This window comes from Schistocerca piceifrons, chromosome 1 (assembly GCF_021461385.2).
Source record: "Schistocerca piceifrons isolate TAMUIC-IGC-003096 chromosome 1, iqSchPice1.1, whole genome shotgun sequence".
NCBI lineage: Eukaryota > Metazoa > Arthropoda > Insecta > Orthoptera > Acrididae > Schistocerca > Schistocerca piceifrons.
In genome coordinates this window covers 1,126,869,558-1,126,884,816 of record NC_060138.1, presented here as the reverse complement: position 1 = coordinate 1,126,884,816, position 15,259 = coordinate 1,126,869,558, and the positions used below count along the sequence as shown (strand labels likewise).

General features: G+C 38.5%; 1 protein-coding gene across 4 annotated transcripts in view; it reads right to left on the bottom strand.

The window, feature by feature from the left end:
• Positions 1–15,259, bottom strand: part of LOC124779626 (serine/threonine-protein phosphatase 6 regulatory ankyrin repeat subunit C-like) — a 279,597-nt gene that overhangs the window by 35,638 nt on the left and 228,700 nt on the right. For all 4 annotated transcript variants that reach the window (XM_047253722.1, XM_047253726.1, XM_047253723.1 and 1 more), the window contains one exon: positions 6,914–7,219. In XM_047253722.1, coding sequence (XP_047109678.1) covers positions 6,914–7,219 — 306 coding nt within the window. The remainder of the gene's footprint in view (positions 1–6,913; positions 7,220–15,259) is intronic.

Here is a 15,259-nt window from a genome sequence, read left to right as displayed (position 1 = left end):
GCTGAGTTAGACATTGATTGATTGATTGATTGATTTTTATTGCCCAAAAACAAAACATTTACAGGGATGTAAAGCTTGTATAAGCAACGTCAATAAATGTACAAACAACAATGACAATAAATACACAAATAATTAATCTGTGTTACAAATTATGCTCACAGAAATCTTCCATTGTATAAAACCAATTTTGAATTAATAAAGTTCTTACAAATATCTTAAATTTTTTCCCGATGCCACATATAAATATCAACTTTTTCCAAATTTTGCATGGCTGAACTACTCCCTGTGCAACTTACACTTAGCCCCAGTTCCTACTAGTGCCTATGCTCTTCATACCTTCCATTGCTCTTCCCACATCATTCCATCCTCCTTATACTACACTAACCTCTCACTCTAATCTTACTTTTAACTCCACTCTGGGTCACTCTGTTGTAAACATTATTATCCCATATTCCCTTTTCACTACTCTTGATCTTCCACTTTCCCCAAGTACACTCTTTTCCTCATTCTACATTTCTCTTAGTAGCCCTCTAACTTGCCCCTGTACACCTAGCAACCCACTCTTCCCATTTCATACAATACCCCTTCCATTTCCCGACCATTATTAGAGCTAAGACCACTAATGCACTGTGCAAGTCAGAAACACTTATTTTCTTTGAGAGAGAGAGAGAGAGAGAGAGAGAGAGAGGGGGGGGGAAGGAGGGGGGGAGGAGGGGAGGAGGAGGGGAGGGGGGGGAGGATGGAGGGGACTGGATATCCAAATGACATAGTTTGCGAGCCAGCCGTTGTAGATGACCAAATTATGTTGTGCAGATGGCAACATGAGGAGACAACAAGAGTTGTTTGTATCAAAATTGAATGTGGAAATTTGTTAACTTTGAGAAAGAATTTTGTCCATTTTCAGAACTAAGGGCCATGCATGTAACATCTTCACTGCCCCAGTCAGAGTGCATCTCACTGCTAGTGGATGGTGGGATTATGAAACTGACAATACATATTGTTTCAATCTCCACTAGTCCCTGTCATCATCTGCCTCCCTCCCCTCCCTGCCACTCCTGTTACCTCCTCAACCCAATCTCATATACTCATACTAGCCTCTCATCCCACCTCTTGCTTTCCTTATGCACCCTAGCTTACTCACTGTAAGCTTTTATTACTTCCTACTTTAGATTCTCTACCTTATCATTGGACGCTTTCATTTTTTCTCAATGTTCCTCCTAGCGGTACCCTAACCTCCTTATGTTGAAATCTACATATTCTATGCCAGCATGATTTTACACAATCTTCTCCTGTCCCATTCCTTCCTCTTACTACCACATCTCTCCCCTATACCCACTTTCCATCATTGTGAAGATTATTACTTGCCTCACTCAGGTGGCAGCATTTGGAAAAAAAAAAAAAAAAAAAAAGTTGCCGGTGCGTGCGTGCGTGCATGTGTATGTGTGTGTGTGTGTGTGTGTGTGTGTGTGTGTGAGTGTGTGTGTGTGTGTGTGTGCGCGCGTGCATGCTTGCGTGCGTGTGTGCACATGTGCACTTGCATATGTGTGTGATGATTTTGAAGATGACGTTTGTCTGAAAGCTAAGCAATTTTCCTTCTTTTGTGGCTGTTGTAATAGAACTAGTCAGGTCCTCCTTTGTCATTAACTGGAGTATTCAATACTTGAGTATTTATTTTTCAAGGCACTTGATTTCTTATTTTACATTGTATTAATTTCAAAATTTAACTATTTAGTATACCAGAATGAATTTTGCACACTGCAGCAGTGTGTGCACCGATTACAAACTTCCAAGCAGGTAAAAACTGTGTACCAGACTGAGACACACACAGGGCCTCTGGCTTTCGTGGACAAGTGCTCTACCAACTGAGCTGCTAAAATATGACTCACACCCCATCCTCACAGCTTTACTTCTGCAAGTACCTCATCTCCTACCTCCCAAACTTCGCAGAAGTTCTCCTGTCAATGGTCCTAGTCTGAATCCCATGCCACTTTCCTTGATCTTATCTCATCCTCACTGACAGTCGACACACACTTCTCCTCACATTAAACCTACTAACAAACTACAGTACTTACATCCTGGCAGTTGTCATCCTTTCCATGTCAAACATTCGCTCCCATACAGCCTTGGAATTTGAGGCAAATGAATTTGTTCAATGCAGTCTTTACAGCAATACACCACCATTCTCACCTCAGCCTTCACATAACATAATTGACCCACCTGCCTAGTTTAAAAGCAGGTTTCCTGGGCCTTCACATCCAATCATGAAAAAAACAATTTTGGTGTACACTACTTGTCACTCTGTACTATCCTGGTCTTAAATGTATTAATCAGCTAGTTCAACAAGGCTACAATTTCCTAAAATCACGCCCTGAAATGAGGTTCATCCTCTACAAGATTTTGCCCACCACACCAAAAATAGTTTTTGTTGCCATCCCAATCTCCACAACATCCTTGTCAGACCCTAAGCTCCTTCTGCACCAATCTCCCTACACTTTGGCTCATACCCTGTGACCATCCCCACTGCAAGAAATGCCCTATGCACCCACCACCTATACCAGCCCTGTAACTGGCAAAACATACGCTATCAAAGGAAGAGCTAGCTGCCTGTGAAACAACCCACGTCATATACCAGCTGTTATGTACACACTGTTCAGACCCTTACATTGGCATGACTACCACCAAGTTATCAGTTAGGATGAATGGGCATAGGCAGAGGATGTACTCAGACAACACCTAACACCCTGTTGCTGACCATGCTCTACAACATGACAGTCATGACCTCAGGGCCTGTTTCACCACACTTGCCATCTGGATTCTTCCCCGAGACACCAGTTTCTCAGAACTCCGCAAATGGGAACTGGCATTACAACATATCATCAGTTTTCGCCACCCGGCTGGCCTTAATTTCTTTGCTCTCAGCATTTCCTCACAGTAAATATTCCTTTCTTCACTGCTTTTTAGTTTTTTACATCTTTCATTTTCTGTTCTGTCTATTTCACTGCCACCCCCTCTCTTGCCACCTCTATCACTTTCAATGTACTCAGCTTCCCACTTTTATTAACTCATGCACAATGTTTTAGCAGTAATCTCTGTCTTGCATATTATTCTATCTTCCAGCTTTAAGCTCTCAGGTTTTCAAATATTTTCTGGATTAGTCTGCAACAATCAGTCCTTCTTTCTCATCCTGTCCACAAAGTCTCCCCTGATTTGAGGTTCTGGGTGACTTTTCCAAACTCTACCTCTTTACCCACAGCTCATCAGTCCTCTTTTTCACCTTTCTTCCTTCCCCTTCAACCCTTCTGCCTGAAGAAGGAGCCATTGGCTCCAAAAGCTTGCAAACTATAGTACACTTTTGTATGTGTGTTCTCCTGTTGCCCTTAAGGAGTCCATAGCCCATTAGATAAAGATAAATGTTGTTTTGTCTCACACAGTGTAACAAAGCAAGCTTGGACCCGTTCCCATTTTGTTTTATTATTTGCCTCCTTAAATTATTTTTTTCTCTGTAATTAGTATCAGTCTTAGTGAGAGATGTGCCATAAGATAAAACAGTCATTCTGTAATTACGAGTATAAGACTAGGCCAAACTTTACTAAATTACATTAGTCAGAATAATTTCCTACTTAATTTGAACAATTTCAAGTAACTGGTTTTGCTAAAGCTCGGTTCAATTAACTAACAGTAATTATTTACTATTCCAGTCCCATTGTTGACATATAAATGGATGTAATAACTACATTACTGATGAAGTTAGGAAAATAACCTATAGAAATCTTTAAGTTATTCATGTAGCTAATTTCCAGAACATGGTAGGAACATCAGTGCTTGATCAGTTTCCAAGAAACTAACACATTTATGTACAGCATTGTTTATTTAGATATTTTTGCATTTTTCATCTTATTCCAATCTAAACTCTTATTGTAACCTAAAGTTCAGACCAAGACCAATTTTTCTGCACCATTCAAATGTAAAATTCTAATTGTAAACGATCTTTTGAAATTACTGTATTTAACAATGTGAAACTTTAGTAGCCATTTTTGCAAAGCTATATAAGCACTGGGCCTGAAGCCATTTTTAAGCCAATCTGTACTGAGATTTTGAGTGTGAAGCCCATGTCAGCCAAAACTGCTACAATATACTTATGCAATGATGTTTTTATCTTAATATGAATCCAGACTGTGAATAACATATACAGATATACTGGGGCAATAATAATGTAATGGTGTAATGATGTGTTGGCATGAATAAGAAGATGGACAGTGTTGAAGGACAATTAACAATGATTACTGATTAACTTTATATTAATGTGCCACACATATTGTTCATTTGAGTTAGACTGTTTGTTGGCTTGTTAGGTTATACTGCACAGTGACAATTACGTATAACTAGAAGCTGCAGTATGTGCATACCTGGTAAATGAGACTTAATTATGTATTAAGACACTGACTGGTCATAACTAATTCAGTGAGGGGATCTGGAATTTATGAAAGTAAAACCTGTGAAGTCAAATTTCCTCAGTCTACAATGTTAATTCACACCTGATTTTGCATTAATATAGTTATAATTTTCCCAAGATTTATGCATTACGAAAAATTGTTTGAGGAGAAAAAACTTACAGAAAATTATGCTGGCATGATGTTGGCCGCTGAGTAGTGTTTACAAACATAATGTGGTTAAGTTTCTTGACATAAGGGGCTCTATTCAGTGTATTTGCTGGTAAACATAAAACTTGGAACAATTCATGCCGTATCTCCTGCCGCTGCTCAGCTCTACTTGGCATGGTGGCTGATGGGAGTAACTAAGTTCATTCAAATAAAGATATCATGACCAGTCACAACCATTTCCAAACTATCTCTACTGTGCACATGCAATTTCGTGATTGTAGTGATCATCGTAACACCTTTGTCAAACCATATTTAGCATGTTTCGCCATTTGGCCACTGGTAGTGCTAGTTGAGACCATCACTCATTTTGCGTTGATCAAATGGTTTTTGTTTAAATACAGCAAAAATAATGTCCCCCCCCCCCCCCCCACCCCCCGCCTCGCCATGCCAAGCAAAATATGTTTCAAGAATTTATTCTCATTGTGAAGTGCAGTATTTATATATGTATTTTTTGTGATGTTACACAAAACGTGTGTGGTTTTCTACATAACTGGAGAGGCACAGTACCTGACAATTTAAAAGAAACAACTACAATGTAAGAGATGCACAAAAACACATATGCTAACACCACACAAAATACTTATGTACATATTTGCTCTTAACAAAAAGAAAAAATTCTCAAAACATGTCATGCTAAACATGAAAAAATACATAAGTGGTGCAGTGTTTCATTACTTAAATAATGAACAACAGCTGCAGGCTTTCCAGAAATATCGATTATGACATATTAAACTGAGTCAAACAATTCCACTTCCCAGACAGTTATCACTTCCAATTACATCAACAGTTTTATTAGATAATAAATCTTTATTAGATAATAAACTAGTCCCTGAAAAGTAATTTGATGCCTATTATGTACATATATCATACATAAAATGAAAAAATGCAAGAGGGTACCCTAAAAATAACTTTTACAGTTTAAAATATTATTTTCCACATTTTACACCACTTTTTTTTAAGTCCCTTGAAAAGTGTAAAAGCGGTGTTTCACTGTATTTTGAAGTGTTTTATTAAGTATGTCAATTGCACCTTCCACCTACAATTGGAATGCAGTGAGGATTGTGGTGTGTTTGAGCTAATTATTGCTATAGCAAGTGAAGATACCAAAGAGCGACCTGTGATGAATATAGCCATTATTAAACTGTAAGGTGAGGGGAGTAACTGCCTCACTTTCAGTGCAAAATCAGGAATATAGCACTTAATTACAGCGGAACACTGTAGTAATCATTACTGCAACAGAACCTTATCGATTATGTTAATTCATTTATTTATTCAGCAGCCAAAACATTGATACGAAACATCTCCCATAGGAATATTAGCCGAACAGCTCCTCAAACTTGGGACATGGTCAAGCTAACTCATTTATTAGGCTGCTACTTGGTGATTAGTACTATCCAAAACAATTGGGAGTAGATTTTTTATCTATCCAATTACTTAACATAAACTCCTTTTGAAGTCACTGAGAATAAAAATTTGAATTATAATATTTCAAATCAATTTCAAAGAAAATATTGTCAATAAATAAGTTAGTTATTATGTAAAATATTATCTTTGATGTATACACCATCTTTGTACTTCTCAGTTAATAGTGGAAGACATATGTTGGCAGTAAGTGATTGTACTGTACTATACTGTGTGAGTTTGAGTGTGAGTGTGAGTGTGTGTGTGTGTATGTGTGTGTGTGTGTGTGTGTGTGAGAGAGAGAGAGAGAGAGAGAGAGAGAGAGAGAGAGAGAGAGAGAGAGAGAGTCATGTCATTTCTTTAAAGTTCAGACACATACAAATACTGAGATCATGCAGGGTAAGAATGATTGAAATTAAATATTGTGTATGTAATGTAAACTGTCTGCAATGAATTATTTCAACATTCCTATTTTAATCTAAAACCTGAATATCCTCATGCAAGCAGAAGATTACTTCTGGATATTGAGCAAAGTACATCAAACAATGACAGTAATTTAAGTAAAGAAAATTACTTAATTAATTTTTGGAACAATCTTTGTTTTATGAATAATCCAACCTTTGTTTGTAGTTCCCACTGAGAGAACAAATTATGTAAACATATGAAAAATAGTAATTCACAAGGTTTGTAATTAAAAATTAACTATTGTAGATACAAGTACATAGGTTGGGCTGACTGTTGCTCATTGCCTCTTCTGAATTTCAAAGGAAGGACATGAAGTAGATGTTGACCAATATAAATCATAAAACTAGGCTTCTGATAAAGTGAAAACTTAATAAAGAGAAATTTACTTGATAATTCTGGCAATCAATGGCTGCTTGCAGTGCTGTTCTCCCGCTGTGGTTCCTTATATTGACACTGGCACCTTCAGACAGAAGTAGCTTTACAGCAGGCTCGCTTCTGACAGCCAGTAGCAGTGGTGTGCACCCATCATTGTCCTGCACATCGATGCCTCTTGGTGTCTGTTGGTCTGCTTTCTGAAGCAGTAACTCCAGTACCTCCACACTACCAGCCTCAGCTGCCCAGTGCAGAGGTATCCTACCAGTGTCATCCTTTGCAGTGACATCTGCACCAGCAGCAATCAATACTTCTGCAATCTGTAAGTTAAAAATGCTTCAAAGTTACTATGCAAGGTAAAGCAAAGGCAACCATTCACCTAGAGCTCTGACTTATCAGTGGCACATAGGATCACACAAAAGAAGCAGTACTTGACTAGCTTTTAAGCTACTGCCCTTTCTAAAATAGAAGTACACACATTCACACACAGAGCTACACAGACACCCAAATGCATACTCCCATGCCCATGGTAAGACTGACTGTTGATTATCAACAGTCAGTGGTTCGGCAGACAGAGGTGGGAAGGGGTATGGAAGGATGCAGGAGGTGAGGATGAGGTACAGGTCTTTCAACAGATGACTCAGTGGCTGCACAACAAGACAAATGGAGTTCAGAGGTTAGAGGGTATAAGATATGCGGGAGGGGAGGAAGACAGGAAGGTGGGGGTGTGGAGGGAGACAGGGAGAAGGATGGAAAAGGGGAGATAAAGGAGAAGGAGGGAGGGAGGGGGTGGGAGGAGAGAGAGAGGGGAAGGGAGAGGGAGAGAGAGAGAGAGAGAGAGAGAGAGAGAGAGAGAGAGAGAGAGAGAGAGAGAGAATGCCTCGGTGGGTTGAGGAATGGTGTGGACATAAAAAGAAGGGAATATGTGTGGTGAGGCTGTGAGAAACAGGTTAGCAGAGGTTTAGGCCATAGGGATTGCAAGAGCAGGATATGCTGGAGAGACAGTTCCCTCCTGTGCGCGGTTCAGAGAAACTAGTGCTGCAAGGGAGTATTCCAAATAGCTTGCATTGTGAAGCAGCTGCTGATCATTTGTGTTGTGGTGTGCATCAAGATCAGCAACTCAATGACAAAGTTTGCAATTTGCCACAGTTGGACAGTGGCCATAGTAATGTAACAGCATGGAAACTAAGACTTATTTTCCACAATGATTCCTCGGGGCACATGCTAGGGTAGTGAACGCCAATAAATGATTATTTCATACATGGTGTTAAAATAAAATATAAAAAATTGTTTTAGCAGTTTTTTCTGTCTCATGTATGGCATGGGAAGTAACACACAGTGGATGGTAGTCTTCACTCATCATGGAAGTACTACAAGTACCTGGTGATGTAGACAACATTCGCCTGCCAAGGCCTATGAAGAGAGAAGACACTGAAAATTGTACTTTACCTGCTGAATAACCTTTTTTTTTTTTTTTTTTTTTTTTTTTTAAATACAAACAGTAAATATAAGAATAAAATGTGATGTACTGTACCGCACATTGTAAAAAAGAAAGTTCAGTTCATGTTCGTATCTAGTTATGTAAAGACATGTATTTTATTGTTCCAGTTATTGTTGATGAAAGTTATATATGATCAGATATCTGCAAATGATTTACGATGGACTTGAAGATGCATATTACTTGCAAAGAATAAAACTGTTGAAATGTGTTGCAATTAACATGCTATTTGCTACAGTTTGATAAAAATTACTTTGTTATTGACAAGTGGAGGTGGTGGAGGGTGGATTTGCCAGCTCATATGCAACATGTCATGTGCTTATGCTACAAAATCATTGTAGGTAGGTGGGAGGGCAGTTGTGGTGGCTGCTGCTGTACAGACAGTGATGCATAAGATACTGTAACCACATGTTATAGGTGAATAATGGCAATAAGATGAGCATTCAGTCACATACAAATTATCTAATTAAGCAAATAACACTGCAGAGGGTGAACACAACTGAATTTTAGGTAAAATGCTGTAATGGCTAACAGATGAACAGCCACTTATATCTTCACTATTGTCTATGTTGCCACTACAAATACTGTCATCATTAATGAAATAATAAATTGTTCAGTGTTATTTTGCACTACACATTAATTCTCCCATGCTTTCATTATTTCTGCCTTCGTTTGTCTTACAACCTTACATCAATCTGATGACAAAGTCTAGTTTATAACATTCTTTTTGAATCTTTCCATTCCTGATAGCACACATTTTTTGATGTTCCTTTCCACATAACCCTTAACTTGAGCTCATTTGAGATCAATGGAATTGAAGTGGCTGCGAAATGGTGGCAGCCTGACCCAAGGCTGCCAGGTCATCTACAACATATAGACATAAAAATGGTTTATTCTGAGCCACAAGATCCAGTAATTCACTCTTTCTACAGTCGTTTGCTATGGAAATGTTTTTCCATTGACATCAGTCAACAATGTGTTGTTTTCTACAAGCAACTGCAGGTGACTTATCAAAGATAGTCTAATGATAGAAGGCATGGTCCATAACTGTTACTGACAGTTTGCTTATGTTTGTGAAAAACAATTACTTAAACCACTGCTGAAATGTGTCTCATTTCATTTGTTCATGGTAATCAGTGATTTCCTTTGACCTAAACAACAACATACAGTTTTCCACTAACCCTGATGATGTATCTATGTGGAGAAGAATCAGTCTGCTGCTTTTTTCAATGAGTTGCTGCATGATGTCAGTTACTGAGTCACCTGTTCACTGTACACACTGAACAGCCTGCATTTCCCCACATTACATTGAGCCAAACAGTATTGCCAAACTTATCGTTAGCTATTGTGCTCAAAATTGAAACACCAGTAGATGATACAGTTTTGTCTGATTTGCATAAAGATATTTTTATAGCAGTGTAACTGAACATGCAAAAACCACTGCATATTGGTGTTGCTTCCCTCGTCCTCCCAGCCTATCGGCCTGCCAAACCTGACGCCCTACCAACCCTGCAGTCTCTGTCACCTGGAACGGCTTGCATACACATAACAGGCAACACAGCAAGCATATGTAGCCAGGGAAACAGCTGTGGTTACCTGATTCCTGGCCCATACCACTCAACTCACAGAAATGTCAATCACGAAGTAATTTTAATCACAGTATATTGATGCTTTGTCATAAAAGTCAAAAGAGTGAAACCTTTCCCAACTGTGGTTTGTATGTGATTGGAGTGTGAGTAGAAGATAAAGAATCACTTCTAAGATAAATCTCAGAAGGATTACCTAAGCTAAAAGTAATCTTTGGTTATTTGAAACTACACATTAAGTGAGAGAAACTTATACAAATTATTGCCAGAGAGTAGATATGTAATGGACCTATTAGAAAGTACATGATGAGTCTAATCTATTAAGTAAAGTGCTGCTTAGAGTTGCTTTTCCCTTATAGTCAAGAGTTGCACAGTTTAATGTGGAAACAAAACTTTTGTTGAGTGAAGGTAAAGTCAACTGCTCAGCAGTATTGATTATGTTTGGTTGTTGAGAAACACGCAGCCGAAATTTAAAATTTTCCCAGAGAATTAAATGTTTGAAGATATTTCAGGATTGCAGCTGGTCATTTTAAATTTCACTCCATGATATATCAACTGGACAACTTCCAGTCATCTTCAGGTGTGCCATTGAAGACTGACGAAGGTGTTCTCCACTCCACTGTATATAATGCACTGATGGTATTGCCTGCAGCGAGTGGCAATGCTGAAGACAATTGATCTTTGCAGTTCCACCAGCGAGGGCACTGCCGCAGAGTGGTGGGGTCCTTCTGTCACCTTGACTTTGATGCATGTGCAGCAATATTATCATGCACTATATAAGGTTGAGCGGAGAATGTCTTAATTGGTTTTCAATGGCTCATCTGAATTCTATACTGAATTTGAAGCTAAGTTAGCCCCTCTTCTAACTATAATCTGTTGTAGATCCCTGGAACAAAAAACCATGCCTACTTTTTGGAAAAAGGCACAGGTCACACCCATCTACAAGAAGAGTAGTAGAAGTGATCCACAAAAGCACAGTCCAATATCCTTGACATTGATTTGTTGTAGAATATTAGACCATATTCTGAGCTGAAACATAATGAGGTATCATTAGAATGAAAAACCAGTCCAAGTTAAAATTCTTACTCTTGATTCATTCGATGAGAGTTATTACCAAATTTTTAAACATGTGCCAGAGATACAGAACATATCTTTTTGAACTTGCATAACATAATCAAAAATGACATTTCTAAAGATGTATTATACATGAGTGTAAATTTTGTTTTCTGCCCTGTAGGATGATTTGAAAATGGATCTCAGCCAGAAACTAGTCATTGAATGAATAAAAGTAAGAATTTGCAACTTGGACTGGTTTTTTGTTCTACTGATTAACAGAAGTTGCTGACCCAAGTTACTCCAGCCTGCCGGAAGTTTGTATAGTGAGGTATCTTGAACAGAATGACCTTCTCAATGCCAACCAGCATGGTTATGAAACCCAACTCACACTTTTCTCATATGTCATACTAAAAGCTCTGTATCAAGGCAACCAGGTAGATGCAGTGTTTCTTGATATCTGAAAAGCATTTGACTCAGAATTGCACCTATTCTTATTGTCAAAAGTATGATCGTATGGAGTATCAAGTTAAATTTGTTATTGGATTGAGGACTTTTTGGCAGGGAGGACATAGCATGTTATCTTGAATGGACAAGTCACCGTCAGATGTAAAAATAACTTTGGGTGTGCCCCAGGGAAATGTTGGCACCCTTTCTGGTTATGTTGTATATTAATAACGTTGCAGATGATATTAATAATAAAATGAAGCTGTTTGAAAATGATGTAGTCATCTATAATGAAGTACCATCTGAAAGAAGCTGCATAAATATTCAGTCAGATTTTGATAACATTTCAAAGTGGTGCAGAGATTAGCAACTGGCTCTAAATGTTCAGGAATGTAAAATTTTGCACTTCACAAAATGAGCAACATAGTATACTATGAATATAATATCAGTTGAGTCACTGTTGGAATTGGCCAACTCCTACAAATACCTGGGTGCAATACTTTGTAGGGATATGAAAGGGAGGTTCAGTCATGGATAAATCAGGTGGTACACTTCGGTTTATTGGTAGAATACTGGGGAAATGCAATCAGTCTACAAGTGAGACTGATTACAAATCACTCGTGCAAACAGTACTAGAATATTGCTCAAGGTGTGTGAAACTCATACCAAACAGGATATACTGAATGTATACAGAAAAGGGCAGCATGAATGGTCACAGGTTTGTTTAATCCCTGGGAAGTGTCATAGATATTCTGATGGAACTGAACTGGAAGACTCTTGAAGACAGACATGTACCATCCACAGGAGGTCTATCAATGAAGTTTTAAGAACAGGTTTTAAATGATGACTATAGGAATATACTACAACCCACCATGTATTGTTCACATAGAGATCGTGAGGATACAATTAGGATAATTACTGCACACACAGAGGCATTGAAATAATAATTCTTTCTGTGCCCCATACATGAATGAAACAGGAAGAAACCATTCTAACTGGTACAATGGGACTTACCCTCTGCGGTTCGCAGGAGAGCTTCAGTTAAGTTTTGAAGGTAGGAGATGAGATACTGGCAGAAGTAAAGCTGTGAGGACGGGGCGTGAGTCGTGCTTGGGTAGCTCAGTTGGTAGATCACTTTCCCGCGAAAGGCAAATGTGTCGAGTTCGAGTCTCGGTCCATCACACAGTTTTAATCTGCCAGGAAGTTTCATATCAGTGCACACTCCGCTGCAGAGTGAAAATCTCATTCTGGAACCAACCACGCTGTTTTATTATTTAATGCTTGTAAAATCTAGTGAGTGAACGTGTAACTGGCATTCTGTAGAGCAACTCCTCTGAAACCCAAACTGTGATTTGCTAAGGATACTGTTGTTGCTTAGGTGTGATTCTATTATACAATACATCAGTTTCTCAAAAATTTTGAAAAATCTCAGCAGTGAAACAGGTCAGTAGTTATTTACATCTCTCTTATCATCTTTGTGAAAGAGGGGTTTAACAATAGTACAGTTAAATCTCTCTGGAAAAACACCTTGAGTTAGTGATGGATTAAATATTTCATATTTCAGATAAGACTGGGCTTATTACATGGCAATAAATTTTTAGTACTCTATTGGAAGCTCCATCAAAACCACATGAGCTTTTATTTTTGAGAGAATGTATAATTTTCTTAATTTCAGAAGGAGAAGTTGGTGATACATTCAAATGACTGAATTTTGTGAAATGTATATTTTCAAAATATTGCTGTGATTTTGCTCTTGAACTGTTTCTCAGCATGGTTTCTACTATATTTAAGAAATGATTATTAAATGCATTTGTTTCCTGTGACTCATCATTTATAGCCCTTCCATTCAGTTCAGTAGTGACATTGTCTTGTTCTGTGGCTGGTTGTCCTGTCTCTCTTTTCACTACATTCCATAAACTGTAAGTCTGTTGTTGGAAGTGATATCTGACATTCAGTGCTACTTTCCAACGAGATAACACTCACCCACACACAGCTGCTCTACAGAATGTCAACATTTGCCTTGCTCTGCTTGACCCCCAGATCTGTCTCCAGCTGAGCACACATGGGACATCATTGGACAACTCCAGCATCATCCACAATCAGCATTATCCACCCTTGTATTGAACGACCAAGTATAACAGGCATGGAACTCCATCTCACAATATGACAACTGGCAACTATACAATAAATGCACGCATGTTTGCATGCTTGCATTTAACATTCTAGTGGTTACACCAGTTATTTATGTACCAGCATTTCATATTTGCATTGGGTTACATTAACTTGTGATTTTACAATGTTAATCACTTAAATTTGTTAATATAATGTAAATGGATAGATAAAACATCTACTCACCAAGTGATGTCAGGGGAACACACACACAAAAAGGTTTAACTTTTACAAGCTTTCAGGGCCAGTGGCTCTTTCTTCTGGCAAAAGAGTTGAAGGGGAAAGGGGTATAGTTCAGAAAAGTCACCCAAAATCCCAGGTCAGGGGAGAGTTACCAGATGGGATGAGACAGAAAGTAAGTCTCCCCTGACCCGAGGCTCAGGAAGACTTTTCTTAACTGTGCCTCATTCCCTAAACCTCCCCAGTCGTTTTCCTTCAACCCTCTCCCTTCCCCTTCAACTCTGCTGCCAGAAGATGGAGCCACTAGCTTCAAGGGCTTGTGAAAGTTAAACCCTTTTGTGTGTATGTTCTCCTGGCACCGCTTGGTGAGTGGATTTTTTATCCATCCATTTACATTATATTGTCAAGAATTGATTATTTTGTTGTACTTAAATTTGGTACCTAGACAAATGTATTCCTGAAATTTCATTCCTCTAAATTAATTATTTTTTGCTGTTGTGATTTTTTTACACCAGTGTATAATGAATACATTCTTCATATTGAGATTCTTGAAGGCTCTATTTTACAATGACTAACCAAGTCATAAAAATGATCTAAAATGCAAACGTAAACTGAGTGGTCAGATTTAAATGTTTCTAATGTCAGGTATTTTTTCTGATATGAGTACCTTTATTGTACACATGGTAAAGAAGAAAGCTAATCATTTTTGGTGAGTCTTATACAGAATCTTATTCAGAAAACATTCCTCACACGCAGAGGAGGGAAATATGTCATAAGGGCATGGGTCTAGAAATACTTTACGTCCATGTTAAGAGTTAATTTGTTCAACTCTTCAACATACTAATCATCTACTCTGAAATGAGGTCTCATCCATGGAGAGCATGTTGTTGTTGTGGTGGTTTTCAGTCCAGAGACTGGTTTGATGCAGCTCTCCATGCTACTCTATCCTATGCAAGCTTCTTCATCTCCCAGTACCTACTGCAACCTACATCCTTCTGAATCTGATTAGTGTATTCATCTCTTGGTCTCCCTCTATGATTTTTATCCTCCACACTGCCCTCCAATACTAAATTGATGATCCTTTGATGCCTCAGAATATGTCCTACCAAGTGATCCTTTCTTCTAGTCAAGTTGTGCCACAAATTTCTCTTCTCCCCAATTCTATTAAATACCTCCTCATTAGGTATGTGATCTGCCCATCTAATCTTCAGCATTCTTCTATAGCACCACATTTCGAAAGCTTCTATTCTCTTCTTGCCCAAACTACTTATCATCCATGGAGAGCATATTTGCACTAATGTGAGGGCTAACATATTCATACAATGAAGGCTTTCACTACTGGATGTTTCAGCTGCTGAGAATTCTTCCAGTTTGTACGGCCGTGGTCCATGGAACTCTTCTATCCCTGAGGTTTCATACAAAGCTGC